At 41.0% G+C, this 27,569-nt stretch overlaps 1 protein-coding gene across 1 annotated transcript in view; it reads left to right on the top strand.

Annotated features, from left to right (window-relative positions):
* LOC122787696 (BCAS3 microtubule associated cell migration factor) overlaps positions 1-27,569 on the top strand; it is a 4,651,713-nt gene that overhangs the window by 684,960 nt on the left and 3,939,184 nt on the right. Inside the window, exon 6 of the mRNA XM_044054546.1 lies at positions 9,833-9,914. Coding sequence (XP_043910481.1) covers positions 9,833-9,914 — 82 coding nt within the window. The remainder of the gene's footprint in view (positions 1-9,832; positions 9,915-27,569) is intronic.

Genomic DNA, 27,569 nt, shown 5'->3' with positions numbered 1-27,569 from the left:
TGAATCAAGTAGTTGCGGACCAAATATTCTGCAAATGGGGCCAGCCTTGCTGCGACCTTTTTGCCACCCCCTTCAACAGCAAGTGCAACAAATTCTTCTCTCTCCTTCCACTTCCCGGACATTCCCCCAGAGACTCTCTAGTCCACGATTGGTCTCAGGGACACCTTTATGCATTCCCTCAGTTTCCCCTTATTCCAAAACTGATACAGAAAGCTACCGTTTTGGGCTGCAAAATGATCCTCATTGCTCCTTACTGGCCTCGACAAATATGGTTCCCGTTCTTGCATCATCATCTTCTCGAGCAGCCTTGGACTCTGGACCCAGTTCCAGACCTTCTGATCCATCAGTCGGGCGGGCTGCACCAATCCCTGCAATCTCTCCAGCTCACTGCTTGGTTGCTCCACTTCCAACCTTATCCTGGTTTCCAGATATCTCCCCGTCTGTGCGGGAAATTATTTTATCATCGCACAAGTCTACCACTAGAAAAACTTACGCTAGTAAGTGGAAACGTTTTTCTTCCTGGACAGAGACTGAGTATAGACCCCTTTTCAGCCCCTATACACCACATTTTGGATTTTCTTGCAGAACTCTTTCATTCTGGGACCGCTTCCGCTACAGTTAGTTCAGTCAGCTGCAATTTCAAATTTTCACATTGGCCTGTCAGGAAATATGTCGCATAAGCTATGTAGAGCCTTTCTCAAAGGGACCACTCTGCTCAGGCCTCCAGTGAGAGATCCTCCACCTCCGTGGGATCTAAATTTGATTTTAGCTTCTCTAATATTACCTCCCTTCGAACCTGAAGCTTCTTGTTCCCTGAAGTTTTATCTTGGAAAACTCTTTCTGGTAGCCATTACTTCAGCCAGAAGAGTTTCGGAACTGCAGGCTCTTTGTACCTGTCCTCTGTACCTAGTGTTCCACAACGATAGGGTTGCTCTCAGGACTAATCCTTCCTTCCTTCCTAAGGTCTCTTCAGAAAATAATTTGAATCAGTCCATGGACCTTCCTGTGTTTTTTCCCAAACACTCCAGCAGGGCGGAATACAAGTTGCATCAGTTAGATGTTCACAGGCAACTACGTTTCTATTTACATAGAACTAAGGATATCAGGAAATCGGACCAACTTTTCCTTTCTTATGCTGAGGGTAAACAAGGTCTTCCAGTCTCAAAGGTAACCTTGTCCAGGTGGTTGACTTCTATCATCACATTTATCTATCAACTGAGGAATAAACAATTACCTGTTAAACCAAAAGGTCACTCCACCAGGGCTTTACCCACTTCGGTGGCCTTTCAGGCTAGGTTGCCCATGGAATCTATTTCTGCTGCAGCTACATGGGCCAACCCACATACTTTCATTTCGCATTATAAGTTGGATGTGGTTTCCAGAAACAGAGCAGATTTTGGTTCCACTGTTCTGAAGAGTTTGTTCCAATGAGCCACCCGGGATTTTAGGTGCTAAGGACGCTGTCCCAACCAGCAAGAATGAAAGTGTGATAGACAACTTAACATAAAGAAGTTATGTACCTACCATAACGTTCCATGTTAGTTGTCGTCTTCTCGCCTTCTTTCTTGCGTTCCACCCTCCATCCTCCTATCCTTGTAGACCGAGAAGAGTTACTTATGTATTTTTTCACTGGTTGAGTCTTCTCTGGCTATTCCTTTCTGTCTAGTAGCCTCTCTGGAGGTTTTATATATTCCAGGATAGGATCCTTTCCTTATGTCTGCAGTTAGACTTACCAAACGAGATCTGGGTATCTAGCGCCAGGCATCATGGGATATGGGGTGGCCTTGAGCCAGTATGCAGCTCTCGAGCTTTTGAAGATGGCCGAGTCGGAGCCGAGGATTGGCTCCGAACCCAACCAGCAAGAAAGAAGGTGAGAAGAAGACAACTAACCTGGAACGTTATGGTAGGTACATAACTTATTTTTCTGAATTTGTTTTGGGAGGTAGCAGCTGATGGTTGCTATGGTGTGCGCGTATGTATTGTGGGCAGTATAAGACTGTACATATAAAATTGTCTAACACCCCTGTCCCTGATGAAATCTTGCTGTCCCAGGTGAGCCTTTTCTTGGGAATTCAAACTGTAGTTAAGTACATCACCAGGAAGTGTAAACAGGTAGATCCCATAAGGTAGTCTGAGTGCCTTGACACTCTCTGGAAATTTTCATAATGGAGATCACCACTATAAAGGTGTTCCTGCGAAGTCTTTTCAACTTTGGGCAAAGTTGAATAGTATTATGCATGTCTTAGGTTCAGGAAAACTCTGTAGCCTTGGATTAGGACAGTATTTCATGTAGATTACTTTTCCTTTCTCCTTTTATGCAAGATCTTGTATCAAGAGTGTTAAGTGGTTCGTTCTTGTGTGTTTATTGCTTTAGAGTTATGCTTGACCTACTTGACTGCTAAGGGCTCTTCATTTTCTCATCTTCCAATGGCAGTCCTTCCTATCACCCTGTTTTTGTTTATTGTTCTAACAAACTTCAAATTCAGAAAAGAAAGCTTTACATTTCTTAAGAGACAGCAATTAAAGGTTTAACTTTCTTAAGACCAAAGTAAAAGTATATCTGAATTTGACAACTCTGCAGACTGTCAGAATGCTTTTGGATTGGAGTAGGAATCTGTTGCATTACAAAATAAGCTGGTATGTGACATTGATTGTAAAAGCAGAAAAAAAAATACTTTTTCAGAAATATTTTATACTATACATGACATTAAATATTTGGATTTTCTGTGGAAACAGCTGCAAGAGATGGATCTGAACTTCAGTATAAGTTTTTGCCCCAATCCTCACAGCCAACCATCAAGCCTTCCTCCCTTATTGGCTTGTTCGTTCCCCACAGAGGCATAAGGCCTGTGCGTTGTTCTCTCCCCTCTGAATAAGAGTGTAGCCCAAAGAGTGGTGGTGTCATTCATGGGGGAGTTGCAGGTTTTCTGCCCCCCCCAACACCTTTATTGAATTACTTGTGACCTAGGCAAATTTACATTCATGTAAAAGTAATCAAACTGTATTAACATAACAAACATTATACTTCACATATATTGCTATACATCATACAGTCTAAGCAGTATTACATAAATTATTCAATTTCTGCCTTTTTTGTAAACAAGAAACATCTTTATTAAACCATCACTTGCTACATAGGCAATCGTATATTTATATAAATGAAAACAAACCACACTGACACAATCCTAGCCGCAAGCATTTTACATCACAAACTTTACTGACACACTCCCAGTTGCAAACATTATACATCACTTATAATCTGCCCATTTTTTTCACTCAAACATTAAATAACACATTTAAGTCCTGCTGCCTTTTAGACCTTATTCCTCTCTTGTATGTATTGTTCCCACAATTCCCATTTTTTTACTATGTACTATAGTTTGCTCCTACCCGTTTCTAAAGATCTCCGTTCCAGTTTTATCTTTGTTAGTATATTCACTACTTACAGTATAATTGGTTTAGATTTTGATTTACATTTTCTAGTAACTGCTTTTTTTGGCAGCCATTATTATTAGACACAGCAAGGCCTTTGTCTAGGCAATTCAGATTTCTGTGTCATCGCTCAAAAACATCATCTCCCTCGTCAGACCAATCTGCCCACTCGGCATCTCCGACAGTGCATCCTGCAGGGAATCTTTAAAGTCTGCCAACTCACCACACTTCCAGGAAATATGTTCCCAATTACCTGTCTCTTCCCCTTGACACCTCTGTTTACTGTCTGCCTGAGGAAAAATTCTCTGTGGAGTCTACGTTGGGTATAAAAATATCTATGTAAACATTTCCAGGCAAAAATCCTAAATCTTATAGATTTTGTTGCATATTTGGATATGTACATATAGCCTCCCATTAATTCTTTGTGAATTGCTTATCCAGTCTCTCTTCCCAGTCCTTTCTAACCTCCTCTGATTGATTCTTATAGTTATCATGCAAAATTGTATATGCTGTACTAATTATTCCTTTTTTAATGGCAGCTTATGTTCTAGATTCTGTTAAAAACTCTATACCAGTGCTGATCTTTTATTTAAGACTCCCCTATTTCTTTCTCTGTGCATATACTCTGATTTCAGTCCCTGATAGCAAAGGAGGTTTTCTGTTGAGCCTCAATTCCCTGCGCTTGCTCAGTTAGCATTCCTGTGGTTGGGTGTGCAGTGAGTGTGGCATGGTGCTGTCTCTTCCACAAATGATGCATGTCTGTTGAATCCGTTTGAGACAAACTCCTCCATAAGCTCTGTGGTCTCCTTACTGAGGAATTTGTACAGTGCATGCTTTCCCTGACATACCCACCATCTCCCTAGCTGAACAAATAAGCTCAGCTCCTTCATTTCTCACCTGCCCCCATGTCAGCCCCTTCAGTACTGGGACCACTATTCAAATTGTTGCCAGCTGGGTAAAAGTCTGGGCTTACCCCTCTGTACCACAGAGCCAGCAACTTCAGTAAAAGGTGGCTAATTGACATACACCAAGAGGAAGTAGGTTTTCATTGTAACAAAACATCTTATGGTGCCAGTTATTGTTGATTTAAAGACCAGTGCTGCAGAAAATACCATAATCTGACATCTTCAATAAATATACAGATGAAAGGGTGTCTCATAGTATAAGTGGCAAATACAGGATGCAGGAAAGTGAATATAGTTTACCACTGTGTATAAGATGGTGGTTACAGACAATGATAGAGTTATTGAAGCTTGTATTGAACAAAGAATGTAAAAAAAATATGCTTTAATGTGTTTGGAACTGCATAATTTACAAGAAGAGAAATCTATGGTATCCCTCAATGTCTCAGAAAAACTCAATATGCACCCTGTACTAGGTCCACAACATGCTTTTCATTATACTCAACTAGGATCGGTTTGTGTATTTCAATAAAGGATATTCCATTTTTAACTCAACTGTGGACTACCTACAATTTTCAATTTGATTATTTTGTAGCACTCATTTTATAGTTATATTTTACAGTTCGTTTTTTATTAGGTAAACTAAGTGCATAACATAATTTAGGAAGTGAACATCACACCCTCCACACTGTGAAATTTCTTCTTGAACTACATAATTTGACAAAAACTGACTGTAGAGCCATATGGTTTACCCTCAAACTTTTAGGAATGATTCTAAAAAATAAAAAGGATGTAGGGGCAACATTTGCGTTTAATTTATGATATAGACTATTAGAATGTTTTCAACTGTGCCATTTTAAGATTCATTGATTTTGAAGATGTATACAAGTGGAATAGTATTCCAGAATGTAAAACTGTAGTGCCAGTGACCTGTAATGCCAAAACATAAATTACACTTTTATATGCTGAAAAGACATGGCCTGTCATTGTTTTGGAAATTTGAATTGAACATTCCATTATAATGCTACATATGCTGTCACAGAATTCTGGCACTATTGTCTTAGTAAAAAAAATGCTGGGGCTGCTGGCTGAGGAAAAACAGGGTTTTGTTCCTGAAATGGAAGCAATTGTGAGTATCTTTCATGCCTCATAGGAATGAAACAGTGACTGTGTTCTAGATGAAATAGCTTCGATTAGTGGCTTAGGGATTAGGAAAATAATTTGGCAGGGAAAAAGCTTGGTGTGAGTATCCTACACTGGCTTTCCCTTCCTGGGAGATGTTGTAGAAGTCCTGGTACAGGACTTTCACATAGAGAAAAGCCATCCTTAAGTTTGGATTTAGAGACCATTATCCTGTCAAGGAGAGTGATTGCATTGTACGTGGTATAAGTGCAGAAGAGTTGCTTGGGTCCATCATAATGAATGTTGCACAGCAATTTCTCCACATGTATTTAAGTACCTAATACCCCTCCCCCTTAGGAGGAAAATCTATTTAAGAGGCACAGCTGGTTTCCTACCAGTATTGTGTGATGTGGTTGAGCTTTTTTATGTCTCTCTTGTTGGGTGTGAGGCCCAAATATTGCCATTTGACAGTATCTCTATTTTAAGAACTTTATATTGTAAATTAAGGAAACCTTTTTGAGCTGTTAGTACTTGCCATTCTTTTGTATGATACATTTTTATGAAGAGCTTCTTATGCAAAATGGATTGGAAATGAATCATGCGTTGTGTACAAAAAAGTATTTTGTGGCTGTTTTTATCTGTGATGCACAAATACCGATACTGAGACTAAAACTCAAAGGTTACGTGATCTATCTTAGATCACAGAACCATTCATCCCTTCTTTGTATTTTGAATTTCTTGCGTTCTAAAATATTTTGAGGCTGTTACTTCAGCCCTAAACAATATTCTGTTAAGGTCGTGTAAATGTTGATGGTTATGACAGTTAAGTATATCCATAACAGTGTACAAAAATAATCAGAATGGCTTAGATACTGATAGTAATGATGAATTGCCATACAAGTGAGCTCTTCTGTAATCCAAAATAACATTTAAGAACATGTTTTTCCTTCAAAATAACTCTGTGATGTAATTGTTTTTTTTTTCTTAGTGATCATATTTAAGAGTCTGATCTGATTCCCCTGATAGCCCAACAGTAGTTAGTTCATCTGAATTTCTAGGAATACACACATCCTCACATTGGCTGTGGAAAAGCATGAAGCTAGAGCTCAGGGGAAGCAGGAGACAAACAATTGTGATACTCCGCTATAGAATTCGATTTGTTAGCATAAGTGGACGAGTTTGGATCTGAATTGACTAATACTGTATTTGACTAAGGCCAGCTTGTATATTAGATCATGGGAAGAGGAAAGAAAATAACTTTAAGCACATGATCTCTTTCATGAAGATGAAAGCTAGTTTGCCTCCCATTCTCAAACACTGAGCTGCTTGCTGATGGGTTCTGTTAGCTTGGGAGGTGATGCTGAGAATGCAGCCGTTCCTTTAGGCCTTATTTACATAGCTCAGTAGTCCAAGGCCCTACTAGATTAAATCTGTTGACTAGCAAAAGTTGAACTATGTCCCATGTATGACTACTGTTTGGGTCTTTCCCATGCTTCAGACATTAATGGAATAAAAACAGCTGCATTTGTTAAGTATTCAAAATAACTGTTTCTGCTTGACATGTATTGGACAGTGTTCCCTATCCCCTTCCCAACAGTCTTCATTCTTTGTTTTATTTCTTTGAAGTGTATGTTGTCTGGTAGCCCACAAATGCATTGCCATGATTGCAGTTACGGTTAAGCTTGTCTTGATCTTTGCAAAGCTGCTGCATAAAGCATTTGTGGATACCAGGCACAGCCAACCACAGAACAGATGATGTTTTGTGGCACATTTTTTTTTTTAAGATAAATTGCTACATACAAAGGATGTCATTGCCATAATAATAGGTTAATACATGCTGGTTCTATCTGGAGTAATCTGTCTGGATCATAAATTTTAAGTGCATGTTGAGAGCATTATCATCTGCATATGGCAATTTGCATTTCCACACTAACATACACTTAATAGCAGCAGTGTGTAGCCTTTTTAGAACAGTGTTTGTGTTACACGTTGGTATACAAAAGTTTGATTTGCCTGGTTTGTATGCAACACCCAACATTAATTTAACAATACCCATTAAAAATTCTCCTTCCTTTCCTTATGCATAAATTTGTCTGTTGATTAGCTTTGTTGTTTCCTTTACCTTTGTGAGTACAAATGTATAAAAACGGCCAATATACTAATTTGTCTTGTCTGGGTATTAAAACATGGCTTATTAGTTTTTTATTGTTCAAGTAACAAATGCTTGGAATTGTCACATTCCGCAGGCCTAGCAAGCCCTGTATGCTCACAGTTAGCATTTCTTCATTATTTATAAAGCCCTAGCAGTCCTAAAGATGGAAATATATTTTTTATGTAAAAAAAAAAAAAAATGCTATGAAAACTGGTGATGCTTTGTCTTTGGAAACATTTTCAAAGTTGTTATGAGCATAAAGTAAGCATTCTTCTTATAAGTCAAGTCTTTTCGGCTTTTCCCGGTTAGGGGTTGCCACAGCGGAACTCTGGTCCGCTAATGATTGGCAGTAGATTTTTATGGTGCCGAGTTGCCAGCCCAATGCCCAACCTTCAGCTAAGGTACTCCCATTCACACATGTCTTTCGTTGGCCACTCGACCGCAGGGAGGACATGCAGATTCCACACAGAAGGCACTCCAGCTGAGAATTGAACAGGAGAACCTCTTGCTGTGAGGCAACAACATTTAGTTATTTCTTAACTAACTAGTTTAGTATTCTCTGTTTTAATCCAGGTCTGTAGTGTACAGCGATAAAGCGCTGACTACAGCCCACATAACCCAAGCTTGAGTAGTGGCTTGGTGCTGGAAGAGATGGTAGGGGAAAGATGAGAGTGACCAACAACAGCTCACCCATCCTGGCAGGATGTTTTTTGTCTGCTGATCATCAGCATGCAAACAGGGACTTGCGTTGCATCAAAACAGCCAGGACTAGGGATGTGGGTTTGATATGTTCAAGCTGGTGATGGTGGCCTTTATTAGTGCATGTGTGTGGAAGCACACTTGCATGTTAATGCATCCCTGCAGTGACATGGATATTGAAATCAGCCAATTGGTAGTGGGGTGGGGCTAAACAGAACTGCTTGACTACCAGTATTAATAAAATATTCCTTGGCAACTCTGGCAGATTGGCTTACCACTCCCCTGCTGCTGCTATTCTCCCATTCAGTGAACTTTAAGGTTCGGGTGATGACCAATGTGGTGGTATATCATCTGAGGCTCTGGGCTGCTAATTAAGATCTGTTGCAGGGGACTGGCAAACTAATCACTGGGCAGTAGACTACAGGGAAGGTTGATGAGTCAGTGGACGGCCAGAGTCAAACAACCTTTGTGTCTGCTTGGATGACAGCTCCGTCTGTCTCATTCTGTGGCCAGGGTATCACTGCTAAGGGAACAAGCTGTCTTACATTAATTTGAGGAAGGCTAATGATCACTAAGTGGAGATGCAAAAATCATATGAGGAAAAAATCTATTTGCTTTTGACGATGGAGAGAAGAATGGAAATAGACACAAGTGTGAAGAAATTCATCATATGTTGCTGTATCCTGAGGAGCTGCAGTAGTTATTTTTCCTCCTTGTTGTAGGTAGAAAGAGTATATGATTATGTAATAGTGACCATACATCTGCCCCATGGTAAATGAGGTTGTGCCACAACAGATGTCTGTCTGATAATGTGGGTCTACTTCCATAAGCATGTTACCAATATTACAGGTTGCATTCTAGCTACTACACAGATAGGCCATTTTTCTAAGCTTACTTTATAAAACTAGCAGTATTAGAAAGGAACGAAAATGTCATGATATAGCTTCATATTTGGCACTGAGGTCTGTTCTTTACATTTTACATATTGCTTGATTACATAGTATTAAAAGTTTGTAGTTTATAACTTAGTGCTGCAGCAACAGTAAATTATGTGATATGTTGATTGATTAATCGATATGATGTTTGTTAACCAGGGACGTGGACTGATCACAGTGGACTTGTGTCTGCCACAGTCTGGGGTAAGATGTAATTACATGGAAGGTATGATGCATTTCAGTCAAAGCCAATAAATTCAATAAAGTAATAATGAAACGGAAATGTTTGCAAGCAGTAAAAAATAAGGGCACATAAAAGTGCATTATTAGATGTGCACTTGTAATGCTGCTGTACTACTGCATGAGGACAAATTGCTTGCTAAAGATGATACTGCTCAAGAAGACGGGATAAAGGGAATGTGGTAGGGAGGGGACCACTCTACTGTTTTTTTTTTTTTTGATGGTGGCCTCTGAGCCTTTCTCTGTCATTGCTTGGAAGGAATACACAAGTTGCCCAAAACTATTGCGAAAGAGGGTGAATTTTGAAGGAAAATGGCATGTATTTTTCATTTTTTCATTTTGTTTTCCAGATAAGTGGTGAGGCCCAGGAGCTGTTTTCTGTCCGCCATGGCCCAGTTAGAACAGCAAGGCTGTTGCCATCTCCTCAGATAAGTAAGTATATTTGGAGAACTACTCACTGCGTTGTTTTAGGTGTCGGAAACTGGGGCAGAAAAAATAAATAAATAAATAATATAAATATATATATATATATATATATATATATATATATATATGTATATATATATATAATGTGTGTGTGTGTGTGTTTGTGTATATATATATATATATATATATATATATGTATGTTTTTGTTTTAAGAAAAAAAGTATTTTAATGTTTTCTTGCTTGTCTAGATCACCTGCAACAAAAAACACTGTGCTGTTTTTAGTTCTTGCTGTTATTGATTTGATTTTTTTAGTGGAATTATACTGTTAAAGAAAGTAAAGGATTAGCTGAAACAACTGAATAGACAATTGTGATTTTTTTTTATATCCAGAGAGAGAGGAATACTGTATTTAGAGACTCAAAAATAGCAGCTTGGATATGCAAAGTTGGCACTGCCCAGATTTTTTTTTTTTTGCTGACAGCAGTGACACTGAGGTTGCTTTATGGACTTGTAAAAACATCATTGTGCTTTTCTTTTTGTATAAGTGAATGATTTAATTAAGCTGTTCTTTTTCCGTAAAGGTTACCACAGAGATCTGAAAACAAAATTGAGGACTCTTGTTATAGGGTTATCAGGGTTTTGTCATGACTGTGGATAAGAGCATGAAATCTGGGTGCTACATGTAAACACTGCAACCATTTCTGTGGTTGGGTGTATTCTAGGGGTTTTAAAGACTTTTGCATTTTGGTTATTTCTTTGCAGGTCTGAGTAATTTACTACTAAAATATGCTATTGGCTCTGTTATCCTGTAGACAAAACCACTAAAAAACAAATACTGAAGATTCAGGGCAAATGCACATATAATGGCACAACCAAAAGCACACCAAAAGGAAAAACAACGAAGTAGGATCCACCAAAAAACAATTTATTGCAGACTTCTCTCTCTCTGACGTCTCGGCCTAAGCCTTCAAGGAGTACAAATGACATGAAATGCTATGCACATATATATATATCACAATAATTAATTAATTGATTCAATTATACAATTAGCAATAAAAAACACCAAAATTCAATTTAGAAGCATTCTCCAATTAAAATCTTCATTTAAACCCTCAGGGAATAAAGTTTTAAACTTTAAAATAAAAACAGCTTCCTTTTGCTGCAACAATTGTTTTATATTTGAACCATTATATTTATAATCTTGTATCTGCTCTAACACTGTTGCTTGTAATTCATTAAAATCACTATTATGAAATTGTAAAAAGTGCATTGCTACAGGACTTTCCTCTTTTTTATTAGCAATGTCCCTAATATGTTCCAAGAGCCTTATTTTAAAGGCTCTTTTGGTTTCTCCGATGTAAAACTTTTTACAAGGACAGCAAAGGGCATAAATAACTCTTTCTGAAAGACAATGAAAAGAATGTTTGGCTTTAAAAGGAATATTATTGATATATTCAAAAGAGGGAACCACAAATTTACAGGCTTTGCATTTGCCACATTGATGTGTACCTCTACTTATAATGTGATGAATTACAGTGTCACTTGGAAGATTGAACTTGCTTTTTACTAATATATCTTTAATGCTTCTTCCCCTACGATATGAAAATTTTAAATCAACATTTAACCAAGTCTTAACATTATTTAAGGAACATAAATAGTTCCAAAATTGAGAGACTATTTTAACAAATTCAATGGTAAAACAACTATACATAGTGACAAAATACATTATTTCTTTGTCATCTAATCTCTTGTTCATAGTCATTGAGTTATCATACCTACTATGTATGTTATCATATTTATATTCTCTTTCAGTATTTTTACAAAATTTTCCATAACTGTCTTCTAATGTAGCACTATGATAACCTCTCTTTAAAAATGAATTATATAATAAATCTAATTCTCTATAAAATATATCTTTGCTATTACATAGTCTATTAATACGCAAAATTTCACTATATGGTAGGGAATTAATAGTATGTGGTGGATGGCCACTAGAACTATGTACATACTGCGTGATTCCTGTAAATTTTCTATTTACTGAAGTGACTAACTCATGACCTTTGGAAATGTCTAATGTGACATCAAGAAAAGGAACACAAGTGTCTATCCTTAATCCATCAAATTTTAAAGAAAATCTGTTGGAATTTAAATCAACAAAAAATTGATGGGCCAAAGACTGTTCACCTTGTACCAGAAAAATTAAATCATCCACGTATCGATAGTACTTGATAACGTGCTTATGAAAAAATTCATGTTTATAAACATACTCAAGTTCAAACAGACCCATGGTTAAGTTTGCATACATGGGGGCAAAGGCAGCCCCCATAGCAGTGCCCTGTTCTTGACAATATAGCTTATTATGAAATTCAAAAAAATTATTTGTTAAAGAAAACTGAGTTAGTTCTACTATAAACTCAGTTACAGGGGAGTCACCCAGAAAAAATCTGATAGCCTCAATTCCAAAGCTGTGGCTGATGCTTGTATACAAGCTCTTTACATCAATGGTACACACATAATGCACATATAAGACAGTATACATAAATGCTGGTCACAGGCAGTGTCTAAAGAATTAAAATATATTTTCATTAAGTTATACATGGTTGTAGACATCTCATTTTAACCCACAGGGTTTTGAGTGGTAATATTTTTGTTACAATCTAGGAGAAAGTGACCATAGATTATATAGCAGCCCATGGTTCACCATCTTAATGAAACAGTGGCTTCATTATAGAATTGACTTCAAGTTTTTCTCTTCTTGGAAATAGAATGACCTTGACAGTTCTATGGGAGAAATTACTTAAGATTGCGGCAGATGCAAGCATAGGTTCACTGTAATCAGTGCTGTATATCTGTCTTTCTTATCCGTTTGATGCTTCCCCTTTACTTTTTTTTACATTCTGTGTACTTCTGTAGTTGTGAACAGTAAATTTAGTAATACTTGTGAATCAGTTCTTTAGAACACCCTGAAGGCACTCATTCTAGATTGGAATAGCTGAGACACCAAGGTTTATTGCAGTCTTCTGCCTTAAATTATTCGTGATAATTGTAACAGTAACCTGTAAAATAAAATATTTTGGTGTCAGACAGTATAGTAATCATCTTGCTTGTTTGAGTTGTACATCCTGTAACAGTCTGAAGGCTATATGATGTTGCAACAGTTATCTGCTACAGAGTAATGACTTATGACTTCAGCATCATTAACCAACAATACAAGTTTAGTAATATATTTGAGTTATTGGACTGCTAAAAGGATAATGAGAAATGGAGCATCTACAGATTGGGTGTTTTCTGTGTGTGTGGTCTGGCAGGGCATTTTCTGTGTGTATGTGTGTGTGTGGGGGGGGTCTGGCAGGGCAAAGACCAGCACTCACTGACCTCTGTTTAGGACTTTGTAGCCGTCTTACACATTAATTTACATTAACATTCTTAGATTTTCACACGGTAGTGCATAAAATGTGGCCAAAGCCATGGTACGTCAGACTTCCTAGACACATGGACAAATTTCTGTGGTCCAGAACAGATGAAAGCTGCCTTAGCACCACCACTGTATCTTTTTCTTATACATGAGCAAGAATTAATGCCTAGTTTTGTCCACCTTTCTTACCATGAGATAATGAAAGTTGATGCCCATTGAAAAGGGAGACCCACCTGATGAAAGTGAGAGAGATTTCAGATACCATATGTGGTAAGAAAGTGGTATTCATTTGGGAGGACTAAAATTATGCATTTCTTTGGCTCAGGTCACCATGTTCAGGAGTTCTACTGCAAGATATAATTTCCTCCAAACCACACATGCACATCCCCACCACCTTGTCAAGCTGTTGTGGTGAATGTACCCTGGCACAAAGATTGTCCTAAAGTGAGGGAGAATGTCATTGTACTGTAACTGAAGACTTTGAAAGACTAGGCAGAAGAAGATATGGGGATGCAGTCCTTGGGGAGTCCTTGGAAATGTTGGCTATTAGCTCTCCTTTGTTATAAAGAGTGGTATTCCTTTATTAAGGGGGTTTCTATAAGGGGTCAACACCAAGTGGCATGGGAGAAGAGAATGTTTATTTCATCACTGTAGATGTAGCCTTTATAGAATAAATTTATCAGCTGCAGAGGCAACATTAGTACATCATCTTGTTTGATGATTTAAGAATAATTTTGAGCTGGACACCAAAGTACATTATAGGAACTTCTTCAATGTGATGGCCCACTCTGTTCATTCAAGCTAATTTTTCCTACACATGCTGATACTGAGTCAGGCACAAAGTGACCCTACTGCATGTAAAGGTTGATGTCCTTACATTCACCGCTGCAGTATTCATTACTTATGGGGATTCCCTGCAGTGAAACCCGTCGTTTCAGTTTACCAAAGTCTACCATTACTTTAAGGCACGCTGAATGTCACCTACACACTCCTCACATAGCATAGGGCATAAAGGTGGCATTTAGACATACCAACCTCAGAGCTTCTTGGCTGCCAATCTGAACGCTGTTTTTAACCATTGGTCTGTTTGCTTCTATCCGTTTTTTCTGTTTGTTGGAGCTCTTGTGATTTCTTCTGTTTGTTGAAGTCCTCACCATTGCAGATACATACCCAGTTGGGGTTTTTGTTCTTTTATTCATTTTTTTGTGCTGTTTAGGGGTTTAATTTCATCCAGGAAGGGTAAATGCCAATGTAGGAGACAGATTCTCCATAAAGACTGTCACAATGTGTCTTTTTTGCCTAGGAGCTTCTCACGACTATATGTTGTGTTCTGTTGTCAGGGATTTGTCCCAAAAACACGTCATGGTTTGCTTTCTTCCCTTTCATTGTACCTTGAGAACCAGTGTTTTAAGCTTCTTGCTAAAGATACTATGGATAGAACTTCCTGCCCCAAGGGTCAGCCATCAGGGAAGAAGGTGAAAAATATTAGACTGGAAACTTCCACTGTCCAGCCTCTGCAGGGGGTTTCTCCCGAGGTCATTATAAACCAAGAGACTCACCTGGTTGTGTTGTTGGATTCCTCTGCTACGTCCGGGTTGGAGGCCAGTGAGGATCTGGCAGGCAGCACGTCTGATGAGGCTTTGTAGGCATCTGGTTCAGGCATTCAGGGGAATCGCAGTTTTGTTTCTGAGGGGTCTAGGGGAGGTTCTGCAGTTACTTCTTAAGAAGTGTTTCTCCCTGGGCCTCCCCTGAAAATTGGCTTTGTTCCAAGTCGGACATTCCCGGTTAAAAAAATGTTAAGTAAAATTAACAAAGAAATGCCTATTATGATTGGGGAATGCCAACTCCCTCCTGAGTAGGGCCTTCTCAGTTTTCTAGGATGGACATCCCCTTAAAAAAAGAAACAAAACTAGACATGTTTCTTCTGCCCCTAGCAGCCCCCAGAGTGAGTGGCAGGCCTTTACTCGGGGGTTATTTAATGCTTTACTGTCAAGGCCTCCTCACGTGGTTTCGGTTCCTGCTCCTCCTTGTCATCGTTTTCACCTAAAAGGCCCAGGGAACTAAATTTTTCTGTGGAAGAGTTGAATTCTGATGAAGAATCCCCCAGATTCCAGCTCCTTTAGACTATTGGTCTGAGGAGGAGGACTCTAATAGTCTCGATACTCCTGCTGAAGAAATTTACTTTGGGGACACAATCTCTAGGATGATGGAATTTAAGTGGAATTGTGCCCAGATTTTGGATATCCATAAGAGGTACTATGATGTACTGCAGATGGAATCTCCTAAACCTGCAGCTATTCCTCCTGTCCTGGCTGCTTTACTAGATGTTTTCTAATGCCTCTAAAGTGTCTGATTCTCTGTCCCCTGCTCCCAAGAAGTCTGAGTTTTATAGGGTGTCTGAGGACTGTTCCTTTTTGTTCAGATGTCCTGCTGCTGACCCCTCGTGGTGTCTGTAGCCTCAGATAAGCCATCTCAGTTGCTTCTTTGTCCAAGTTACTGCCTTCTGACAAGGGCAGCAGAACTATGGACAGGCTGGGTAAGAAGGTTTATACTTCAGCTACCCTAGGTTTTTAAGGATATTTGTTATCAGACCCATATATCTAGGTATGTGTTGGATCTTCTTTCTTAGGCCTGTCAGCTTTTTTCTGATCTTCCTGACTCAGAGAGCAAGTCTTCTGCTCTTTCCTTGCTAGGGACTTCCTCTCAAGTAGTTCATCATTCTATCAAATGTAGTTATGATGCTCTGGAAGCCTCTTCTAGGGCTGCTACTTTTGGTTCAGTACTGAGGATGTATGCCTGGCTTTGGCTTCAACCTATACTTCATGATATTAATGCTGAGTTGCTGGATGCTCCTCTGGATACTAAACTTTTGTTTGGGGAAGCGGCTGCTGGTTTAAATCTTTTCAAGGCAAGAAGGCCTTACAGGAGCTTAAACATGTCTTTGTTTCTGCTCTGCTTAAATTTCAGATAAACTACCCTTCTAAGCTAGCCTTGGCAGTCTCGCTGTCCTGCTAAAGGTAAAAAGGATGGTAAAATGGCTCCTCCTGCTAAGGCCACTCAGATTGCAGGGATTCTCAAGCCTTCCTTTCCTGACAAAGCAGGTGCTGTCTGACTATCCACCTGTTCCCAGCCACGTTCCTCTTTCTCTTCACCTTTCTCTTTGTCTTCCTTTTTGGCTTGGAATCACCAGGATTCTTGGGTTCTGTCAGTCATTTGTCAGGGGTACTTAATGGTGTGGAATTCCCATCCTCCTTTTATGGGCATTCCTCAGCCTCCTCTGGAACAACTTTCTTTTTTCCCAGAGGTTCTTGGAGATTTCTTGTTTCGGGGTACTATTCAAGAGGTGCCTGTGTTCCAAAGGGGGTAGGGGTTTTATTCAAGAATGTTACTAGTGCCCAGAAAAGAAGGTACTTGGAGACCAGTTCTAGACCTCTCTCATCTAAGCACTTCTCTAAAGGTGCCTTCCTTTCAGATGTCCCTTCAGACCTTTTTTCTTTTTGGTTGTGGATCTCAAGGATGCTTATTTCCATATTCCGATCCTTCCTTTTATTCAGGAGGTTTTTGCGTTTCTCTGTTGCTTCCTGACATTTTCAGTTCTGTGCTTTGCCCTATCTATTGCCCCAAAGGTGTTCACCAAATGCCTCACTCCTGTGATTGCTTCAAGTGATCCAAATATTACCTTACTTGGGTGACCTTCTGATTCAGAAATCCTCTCCAGTGATGCTTTTGCAAAATTTGTTTTACCATTTGTCTTCAACGTCTGGGGTTTATAATAAACTTCAAAAAGTCTTCCCCGGCTTCTTCCCAGGATCATGTCTTTCTGGGTTGCAGGATTCAGATGGTGCCAATGTTAGCATCCGTGCCTCCTCCAAAGGCCTTAACTCTCATTTTTTACTTTCAAACTCTTCTTCCCCTGGCCTCCATTACAGCCAGGGAGTTTCTCAGAGCTCTGGGGTTCATGGCTTCCACCATTCCAATGCTTCCTCTGGCCATACTTCACATCAGGAAGTTCCGGTGTTTTCTGAAGTCAGGTTGGCTTCAACATAGGTTCATAGGTTCATACTAGGCTATCTGCCCAAGGGCATTTATAAGCCTAGCCCATAGTTATGTGGCTTTCGCCACCCCTTTAGTTTGAATAAAAACTATGCCTATTATTTTGCTGTGCCTCTGTCAAGCAGTGACACTGAAGTAATCCCTGGGGTATATCTGCGATCTCCCATCCATTGGTCAAGATTCCTCTTGAACAAGGCCAGCGAGGTGCTCTGCCTCACATGTACCGGGATTTTGTTCCACAGCATAGGGAGTCTCTGGGTGATGAATCTGTCCCTCCAGCATGTTCTATTTATAACTGTGTCAAGGTTGAAGTCTCCCGCCCTTGTGGTTCTGAGGGATCTAGATTTTTTGAGGTGAAGCATATTCATCAAATCTGGGTTTGACATGGCCTTATATGTCAGGCACAGGTCACCTCTGAGCAAGCGGTATGAGACTGAATAGAGCTGGAGTTCTTTCAGTCGGGCAGCATAAGACATATTTTTGAGACCCTTTATCCTTTTGGTGAGGAACTTTTGGGGCCTTTCAAGCTGCAGCAGGTGTCGGGTCAGATACATTTGGAACGGGGCATTGTACTCAAGCATAGGTCTAATGAGAGATGAGTACAGAGGGACGATGACCTCCCTTGATCTGGATGTGAATCCCTTCATGATCAGGTGGGCAATATAGAAGGTTTTCCTAACTACTTTAGCAACATGAGTGTCAAGCGAAGGCTACTGTCAACCTGGGTCCCCAGATCCCTGATGACTTCTTCTGTGCTCAGTGGATTGCCACCTATATGGTAGCTAGGGGTAACCTTGTTTTTCCCGAAGGGTATGACTATGCATTTCTTGGCGTTTAACTTTAGGCCATGGCTCTGGCACCAGTTTTCCGTTTCTGTGAGGCCCTTCTGAAGGATATCTGTGTCAGATATGTTTTCGACTATGGCGCCCAGTTTGCAGTCATCTGCAAACTTTGTCAGCCATAACCCTCCTGTGTTTGCTTGTACTTCAGAAAAGTAGATGCCGAACAAGAGTGGACCCAGGACTGAGCCCTGTGGGACACCACTTGTGACAGGCTTTGAGTCTGACATGGCTCCAGCAACTCTGACTCTGTGGGTTCTGTCACTTAGCCAGTTTGCAACCCATCTTGTGATGTATGGGTTTACATTCAAGCTGATGAGTTTTTCAATGATACCTGAGTGGGGTATTGTGTCAAAGGCCTTTGCCAGGTCGAGGTAGGCTGTATGGACTGCCTTTCCCTCATCAATGGCCTTGGTGACTGTCTCGAAAAAGTCAACCAAGTTTAAGAGGCAGGATCTGCCTTTGACAAAGCCAAACTGGGTTGGATCCAAAGTCTGCAAGTTCCCTATGTCTTTATTTATGAGTTCCATTATGATATTCTCCATGGTTTTGCAGATAAGGCTTGTTAAGCTAATAGGGCGGTAATTTCCAGGGTCGGTGGAGGCACCACCCTTATGAAGTGGGACCACAGTCGCCGTGCGCCACTCCTTGGACACGTATCCTGAGGTGATGCTAAGATTAAACAGCTGTCCTAACTGTGGGTTTAATTCCTCGTTGAGTTCGTGAAGCACACAGCCGGGGACACCATCCGGTCCCATGGATGCTGTGTTTTTTGCCTTAGTGAGAGCAGTTCTCACCTGGGCGTTGGAGATGTTTGGGGGCTACAATCCTCTGGTATAGATATCTCTCCTTTTGGGGGAGGGGGGAGAAGTTTGCACTGAACCTGTCAGCCAGTATGTTGGCAATGTGTGTAGGTTCAGTAATTTTCACATCATTTTGAACTAATTCTGAGCATATCTGGGAGTTTCCTCCTAGGTTTCTAACATAGTTAAAGAAGGCCTTATGATTGTCTTTTGAGTCCTTGGCGATTTTTCTCTCAAAATTTGCCTTGGATGATTTTATGAGGGCTCTTAGTTTTTTACTTATGATGATCAAAGGTGTCTTACCTTTCAAGGATTTTGCCCTATCTTGTAGTAGCTTCCTCCTTTTGTTGTAGAGCTTGTTTATGGCTGGGGTCTATCAGACTGGACGCTTGCCTTTGGTACAGAGAGTCTTAGTTTTGTTTGGGATTGCCTGATCCATGCAGTCCTGTAGGTGCTGGTAGAAGGCATTTGTAAGTGATTCAGCGGTTTGAGTAATGTTTACCACTGGCTCAGGGGCCTTAAAGGAGACCACACTAGTTTTTAGAAGTGTGAAGTCGGCTTTTGAGAAGTTTTTCACTGTGGTCTTTTTTGTTTCAGGTGGGGATGGGATGAGGACCTCCAGCGAGATTAGTTTATGATCTGATCTCACCAGTGAGGGGTATACTTCCGGTGTTGAACATTTTGATTCCATGTTCGTGATGATGAGATCAAGTATGTTTTCTCCTCTTGTGGGGATGGTGACTAGTTGTTCCATGGCATTTGAGTTTATGAACTCCAGGAATCTTTGGGTTAGAGTGTTTGGGCTTGAGTAGTGTTCCCAGTCTATATTAGGGTAGTTGAAGTCACCTAGTATGATGGTGTTTGGAGATATATTTATCCCCTCCAATGTTTTCAGGAAGGCCATATGAGGTTCCTGAGTTTGGGAGGGTGGCCTGTAACATGCTACAAATTGCAGAGCAGTCTTGCCTATGGTTAATTGCACCTGGATGGTCTCCGATGCATCGTGCGTTGCCACCAACCTTGAGGTGTGGGTGTCCTTTATGAATATGGACCCCCCCCCCTCCTTTCTTGGTGTTGTCCGGATTTTGGGGCCGGAACGCATGATATGAGGTGAAACCTGTTAGTGCTGGGGTGCTCTCAGGAGCCTTGAACCAGGTTTCTGTCACAGCACAGACATCGCATTCTCTAGACTTTACAATTCCTCTTCTCTCTTGTCTCAAGAAGGAACTTTTATGGTGGATTCAGCAGTTGTCTCTGAATCCATGGCTCCCTCTTCATCCTCCTCTTCCCTCACTGGATCTGTTCACAGATTCCTCAGATGTGAGATAGGGAGCAAACTTTGGCTTCCTGAAGGTTCAGGGAGTGTGATTGCCTCATCAGCAGAAGGAGCACATCAGCATCATATATGAGAACTCTTATGCTGGCTCTTCTGGACTTTCATTCTCTCTCCTTTCCGGGGCCTCTCAAGGTATTCATGGACAATACCACAGTTTTGTGGTATATCAACAAACAGGGGGAACAAGATCTTACCACCTTTACCGGCTGGCACTTCTAGTATGGGATCTGGCTGTCAAGTATCAAGTGACTCTTCAGGTAGTTTATATTCCTTCAGATCAGAACATTTTGGCAGACACTCCGAACAGGTCCTTCATTCAATCCAATGAATGGATGCTTCACAGGCATGTGTTTCTGGAATTGTTCACCAGTGGTGTTACTACTCAAGTAGATCTTTGTCTCCCCTCTTAACAGCCAACTTCCTCTGTTTTGTGCTGGAGTCCCGGGTTCCCTGGTATGGAAGATGGATGTGTTCTCTCATTTTCTTGGAAGGGGATGTTTCTTTATGCATTCCTTCCCCTTCCTCTCATTCCGAGAGTCCTCTTAAAGACTCAACAGGATGCTCCCAAAATCTTGTTGGTGACTCCCTTTTGGCCATGACAGCACTGGTTCCCTCTACTTCTGCATCTAGCCAAGGGCAGTCATCACAAGTTACCTCACAGGGGGATCTAATCACAAAAGACAAGGGATCTCTCATCCATCCCCTACCTATCCACGCTTCATCTGACATTGTGAGTGATAGGATTTTGATCCCTCAGGCATCTTTTTTCTGAGGACGTGCAGCAGGTCTTACAGGAGGCCAGGAAACCTTCTACTAGGAAATCCTACTTACATAAATGGAAGAGGTTTTCTGTTTGGTGTCTTTCTCGTGGCCTGGACCCACTTACTGTGGATATTCCTTTGGTTTTCTCTTATTTGTGTGAGTAGCTCAATGCTTGTTTGGCCTATTTTTCTGTTAAGGCCCACTTAGCTTTTTTTGTTTGTCTGCCTTTAACTCCCCTGTTAGCTTCTAGATTTGAGGCTAAGCAATTTCTTAAAGGCGTTCATAATATTAGACTTCCCAGGAGACTTGTTCCTCCCCACTGGAATCTTAATTTCGTTTTGGAGAAATTGACTCTGGCTCCTTTCAAGCCTCCTGTTTCAGCTTCCTTGCAATATTGTTCGTGGAAGACTTTTGTTAGCTCTTACTTTTGCCAGACAGGTGTCCAAGTTGCAAGCCCTTATGGCTTGCCCATCTTTTTTGATATTTCATGAGGACAGGGTGTCCTTGTGTGCTAATCCTTTTATGTCCAAGGTGGTTAATGAGTTGTTACTTAAACAGTCTATTAATTTGCCTACTTTTTTCCCCTCTCCGCAATCTGACAGTGAGAGGGTGCTGCATACCTTAGATCTGCATAGACATCTCAGATTTTATTTGGGTAAGACTAAAGCTGTCAGAAAATCTGATCAGTTTTGTTTCCTTCCATCCTAGGTCTTTAGGATTGGCTGTTTCCAAGCAATCTATTTCTACTTGGATTTCAAAGGCTGTTACCTTTTGTTACACTTTCATGGCAAGAGTCTTCCTTCTTCTGCAAAGGCACATTCCACTAGAGCTGTGGCTTCTTATGGTGCTTTGGTCAAGGGTTCAGACACTAATTCTGTTCTAGAAGCAGCTACCTGGACTTCTGCACATACCTTTACCAAGCATTGCAAGTTGGATGGCATCTCCAGAGATAGAGCTAGTTTTGCTAATGCCATTCTTCATGGCTTCTTAGAAGGCTCTACTGCTTCCTTTTTCCAAGTTTCTACTTGAGCTTTGGTACTCACCCATAAGTAGTGAATACTGCAGCAGTGAATGTAAGGACATAGTACAGTTGCATAAAATCTTACCATAACGGTAGATGTCCTTGGCTTCCTCCCTCCATCCCTCTAGTCTTTTTATTTTTCCTTCCTAGAAGTGCAGGTTCTCTTTGCCCCAGTAGGTACAGCACTCCATGGTACACCTGAACGTTACCTTTATGCCCTACGCTACATGAGGAGTGTGTAGGTGATGTAAAGTGTGCCTTAAAGCAATGGTAGACTTTGGTAAACTGGCCGGATGACTGGCTTCATGGCAGGAAATCCCTATAAGCAATGCATACTGCAGGGGTGAAGGCAAGGATATCCACCATTATGGTAAGGTTTTACACAACTGTACTTACTATCAGCTGCTATAGAAGGACAATTCCTTTCAACGTATGGTTAATGTTCACACTTCTACTTAAGCAGAATATCAGTTATGTTATAATGAAGTAGTTTATAATTTTTAGTTGTCCCTGTAAAAAAAAATATTGCACATGGCAGACAACCATAAAAATTACTGTTAGAGTTCATGGATATATCTGGGACATTAAAATGCATCTTAGCAATGGCACATTGCATTTCAAAGCAGCTCATAATCAGGATTTTAAGCCAGTAAGGTCCCTTGTTATCTATTCAGCATTTTCTGTTACATTCCTGGTTACATCAAGGGTTTGAAGCTAGATTTAAAAAACAGAAACTTGCTTCATTTTTATTTAACAAACTGTGCAAACAGCTTGAATGTTAAACTGAATAGGAAATACCTGTTGTGTCTGTCTACTTTGTTTCATGATTGCTTTATTTATTCAGTGCGACAGTTAATGAGAAAGTTATTACTGTACCTTTCTAAATGCATTCACTAGCTCATCATTTTAAAAGTGCCACTCTTCCTTTGGTCCATTTTTTAATCCCATCTTTCTTATGTAAAAGAGGCTTTAAAGTTCAAAATTATTATTTGAAGGCATCTTGCGCAGCTCCCATTTGTATTTTAAGACAATGGGATAAATTTCATTTACTGTTTACTGTAAAGTGGACTTTTGTTCTATGGGTGTGGATGCATTTCTAATGGCTTTGCAAGGAATGAATTTTAGTGAAGGGTATCTGGAACATATACATTATAAAGGAAAACAGGAAAAGAAACAAATGATACAATGAAACAATAGATGTGTTGTCCTATGTCACCTTCATTCTTACCAGGATGGGTTCAGATCCGATCCTTGGATCCGACTCTGCCTTTATACACAAGCTCGAGGTCTTCCACTAGCTCGCGGCTAAACCCTATCCCTGCATGCACTAGGAAATCTCCCCAGATTTCGTTTGCCGCTAAACAAGATCAGGTGCCTGTTCTACTGGCTCTGGCTAAATATGCTCTTTCTTATAATTACTATTGTTGGAAATTGCCTATTCTTGCTGTATTATTGATCTAGATAGCTAGTTGTTGTGCTAGTTAGTGATTTCTGCTTTGTTCTGCTGTTTTTCTGCTGTTTGCCGTAGTCTTCTGCCTAGGCCTTATTGTCCCTATCCTGGCCACCTCCTTAAGACTCTTTGTAGTCCATTTAAGTTAGAGGGCTATTATTTCTCTTGTTTTTTCTTTTAGGAATTGTTAAGTTCAGTTTGTTTAAATTAGAGAACTACCTTACCCTTAGCCCGTTTAATATAGAGGGCTACCTCTTTTTCCTTTCACTCTCCCGTGTATAGCCCATTTTTAAGTTAGAGGGCTCTGCCCTCCTTTTTATAATTAAGTACTACTGTTGTTAGCTTAATTTCTTTTCCTAGCTTCCCTTTTTACTATCCCTTTTATTCAGAATGTCTTCTAAAGATTCAGAATCCTCTGGTTTCAAAAAAATGTGGACAGAAAATTTCCCGAACTGACAGACACAAAATGTGTCTGTTGCCTAGGAGCTGTCCATCTCCAGGAGTCTTGTTCCATTTGTCACTCCTTTAATCACAAGACTCTCCTGGAGAGGAAAAACTAACTGATATTGAGAGGTCTCTTAAAACCCTTCTCAGAAGCAGTACAAAGGCACGGGTTTATCAAAGTCTAACCAAGCTCCATCTTCAAAATTTGACAAGTCTGGGAAGAGATCTTCCTGTTCTAGTGCTCCACTGGAGCCGTCAAAAAAGATTGCCAAAATTTCAGCACTGGATCCCAAGTCTGTTAGATCCACAGCTCCAGCACCATCAGTCTCTGTGCCAGTGGAGTTTGTTGCAGAGTCAGTCCCCTGTCTTCGAGCTGTTCTCCCCCACTCTCTAAGATCTCCTATACTTCAACCTTCCAAGTCTCCAACCCCTCCAGTCGGTCTTCCAGGAGCCTATTCGACGATGATGTGGATCGAGTGCTACAGAAGCTATTAAAGACGCCGGTGCTGGCCAAACTGTTATCGGATCCAACCCCAAGGGCTTTGGATCTGACCACATCTTCCTCTTTTGCTCCAATTCCTACTCCGATCTGTCCTCAGACTTCAGAGTTGTAATATCCTGAGCTGATATTAGTGGAACCATTGGACCCGAGACTCATTACGGCATCTTCAGATTCGACCATTGCTCAGACATCCTCGGCTCCATCAGAGTTCAAGGAATCTAGGAGCAGATGCTCTCCAGTCGGGTCTAGGGAGGTGAGTCATGTCAGAGAGTTGTCAGCTTCGACCTTGCTTCTCGGGGCATTGGTTCGGGTGAGCTTGGCTCCTACCTCAGCCTCTGGGATGTCATCCTTGATTTCGGGGTTCCCTCTACTTCTTCAGATCCAGGGATTTCCTCTGATCAGGTGCAGGGGTGGTTTTGAGGTGATGAGAGTTCTGTCTCCCCAGGCAAGTTACACTGTCATCTCCGGACATTCTTCCCCCAAAAGCACCAGTGTCTGCCTCTATACCCTTGCATCCACAGGGATGCGGAGATCCTAGGCCTCAGGATGCCCCACAGGGTACCCCCCCACTCTTCTGAAACATCTCCAGATTACACTTCTGAGGAGGTCCCTCAGAAGAGGTTATGTAAGAGGAAGCATTTAGACTCCCAGAGGAGTCCACTTTTGATACAGATGTCTATGAAGCTGAGGGGTCCCACCGTCGCCTCCTGATGATGTCTACTTTGGAGACATCTAAGAAATATTTAAGCAGAGAGGAGTCTGGAAGTCCACCAACTCTTCAGCAGAGGAGTACTTGTACCTGAAGGCCTTTGGATCTCACCCTTCCTCCACTTGGGTATTTCCACCTTTCGACGAACTTTTGGATCTAGTTTCTCAGAAGCTGGGGGAGTCTCCAGATTCAGTAGAACTGTTCTTCAGAGGCCAAATAAGTTCATTACGTCACCTTCAGACAAAATCTTTTTAACAAAGGGAGTCCCAGTAGATGCTGTGGTGGTGGCAGTAGCCACCAAGAAGGAACTCTGAAAGATATTTTCTTCTGTTCATCCACCGAACAAGGAGTCTCGTACAATAGACTGATATGGAAAGCGCATTTTTTCTTCATTGACTTTTGCTCTCAGATCGCTGAATTACCTGACCTGTTTTACTAGATTACAGAGATTTCTTGAAGGAGTTAGGAGATGCTCTCCAAGGTTCAGTAGCTGAAGGGGTTTTGAAGAAAGTTTCCTCCCCACTCTCTAACTTAAATTCAGTTATCACCTGCACCATGAGACTGAATTGTTATGCAGCGGATGGAGCAAGTGGAGCAGCAGGTTCAGGAATTTCCCTTAGGAGACATTCTTGGATGCACATGTGTGACTTGGCAGAGCCCTTTAAGTCTTTCTTTGTCAACTCCCCGGTTGATGCCTTGTCTCTGTTCAGGACCAAAGTCAAGGACACACTAATCATGTGTGAGCAAGAAGGAAAGACCGTCTGCCGTAGGAGTCTGTTTTTCCCTACCTACTAGACCATATCTCAAAGGTCAGAAAGGAAGTGGAAAAATATGGTTTTGAAAATCCTAGAGTGCTTTCCAGGACACATGTGGTGAATCTTCCCACAGGGGCAGAGGGGGAAGTAGTAATGGAAGACACCGACCACGTGGCAGGGGGGGTCCGCAGAATCAGGGAGACAGAATCTTTCTTTGGTAAGCTCTTTCAGCATTCCTGAAAGGAGGCCCGCCTGTCCATCTCTGGAGGCAATCTGGGACCTCTTATCTTTGTACCCAGAAACCTGGCTACAGATAACAAAAGACAAGTGGATACAAAGCATCATATCCAGAGGTTGCTCCATACCCCCAATCATAAAAGATCCCAGACGTTCCACCCAGTCAAAGGGAACAGGCAACATTACAAATTCAAAAGTTGCTAGACAAAAGTCATCTAAATAGTCCCTGCAAACCAAATAGGATCTGGAACTTACTCAAGATTCTTTTTAGTTCCAAAGAAAACATGGGAGTGGAGACCAATTCTGGTTCTCAGCAATTTAAACAAATCTGTAAGGACGTCCAAGTTCCAGATGGTAACACTGCAGTTAGTACTCCCTTTTCTGGGACAAGATGATTTGATGTGCTCTGTAGACCTCCAACATGCATACTACCACATACGAATGGACAGCTGATCCAAGAGACAACTACCTTTTGGCTGGGAACCAGTCACTACCAGTTTAGAGCTACGGCCTTTGGCCTCACTACAGCCCTCAGAGTGTTCACCAAATGTATGGCAGTAGTTCCAGGTCACTTAAGGTGCCTAGGATGCCAGGTGTTTCCATACATAGATGACTGGCTCCTAACAGCCACCATGGAGCATCTACTAATAAAAGCAAGAGACACCACCTTGCAGCTCTGCTCTCACCTAGGAATTAAAAAGAAACTATGAGAAATCTGCCTTGTTGCCTTTTCAGCATGTATTTATAGGAGCAGAGTTGGATACAACAAATATGATGGCCAAACTTCCTCCAGAAAGAGTTTAAGTTCTACGACGTCAGGTTCAAAATTTTCTCACAAAGAAAAAAACACAAGCAAGGATAGTCCTAAATGTTTTGGGGACCATGGCAGCAGCAATAACCTTGATCCCATTAGCACGTCTACACATGAGAATTCTCCAGTGGCTACTGCCCACTTAGTGGTCAGTGCAGGAATTGCCAATGTCCCACAAAATAATAACAGAATCTTGCAAAAAAACCCTTCATTGGTGGCTTTACTCCACTCGTGAAACTGGTTGACCATTTGTACTTCCCCAACCATTGGCCACAGTAACCATGGATGCCTCTCCAATGGGCATTATCTGGGAAAGACAGTCCAAGGCACCTGGCAAGATCATGAGGCCCATTTGAACATCAGTGTCCTAGAGATGAGAGCGGTGCTTCTGGCATTGCAAGCATTCTAGGACTCTCTTTCGCTGAGAACTATTGCAATACAGACAGACAACATGTCAGTTGTATGGTACATAAACAAGGAGGAAGCAGATCTTACCCCCTTTGTTGAGAGGCCCTGAGATTAT

Source organism: Protopterus annectens, chromosome 13.part0 (genome assembly GCF_019279795.1).
Source record: "Protopterus annectens isolate FY-2018-M chromosome 13.part0, PAN1.0, whole genome shotgun sequence".
Taxonomy (NCBI): domain Eukaryota; kingdom Metazoa; phylum Chordata; order Ceratodontiformes; family Protopteridae; genus Protopterus; species Protopterus annectens.
The sequence above is the reverse complement of the archived record's forward strand: the minus strand, read 5'-3'. Positions and strand labels throughout refer to the sequence as shown.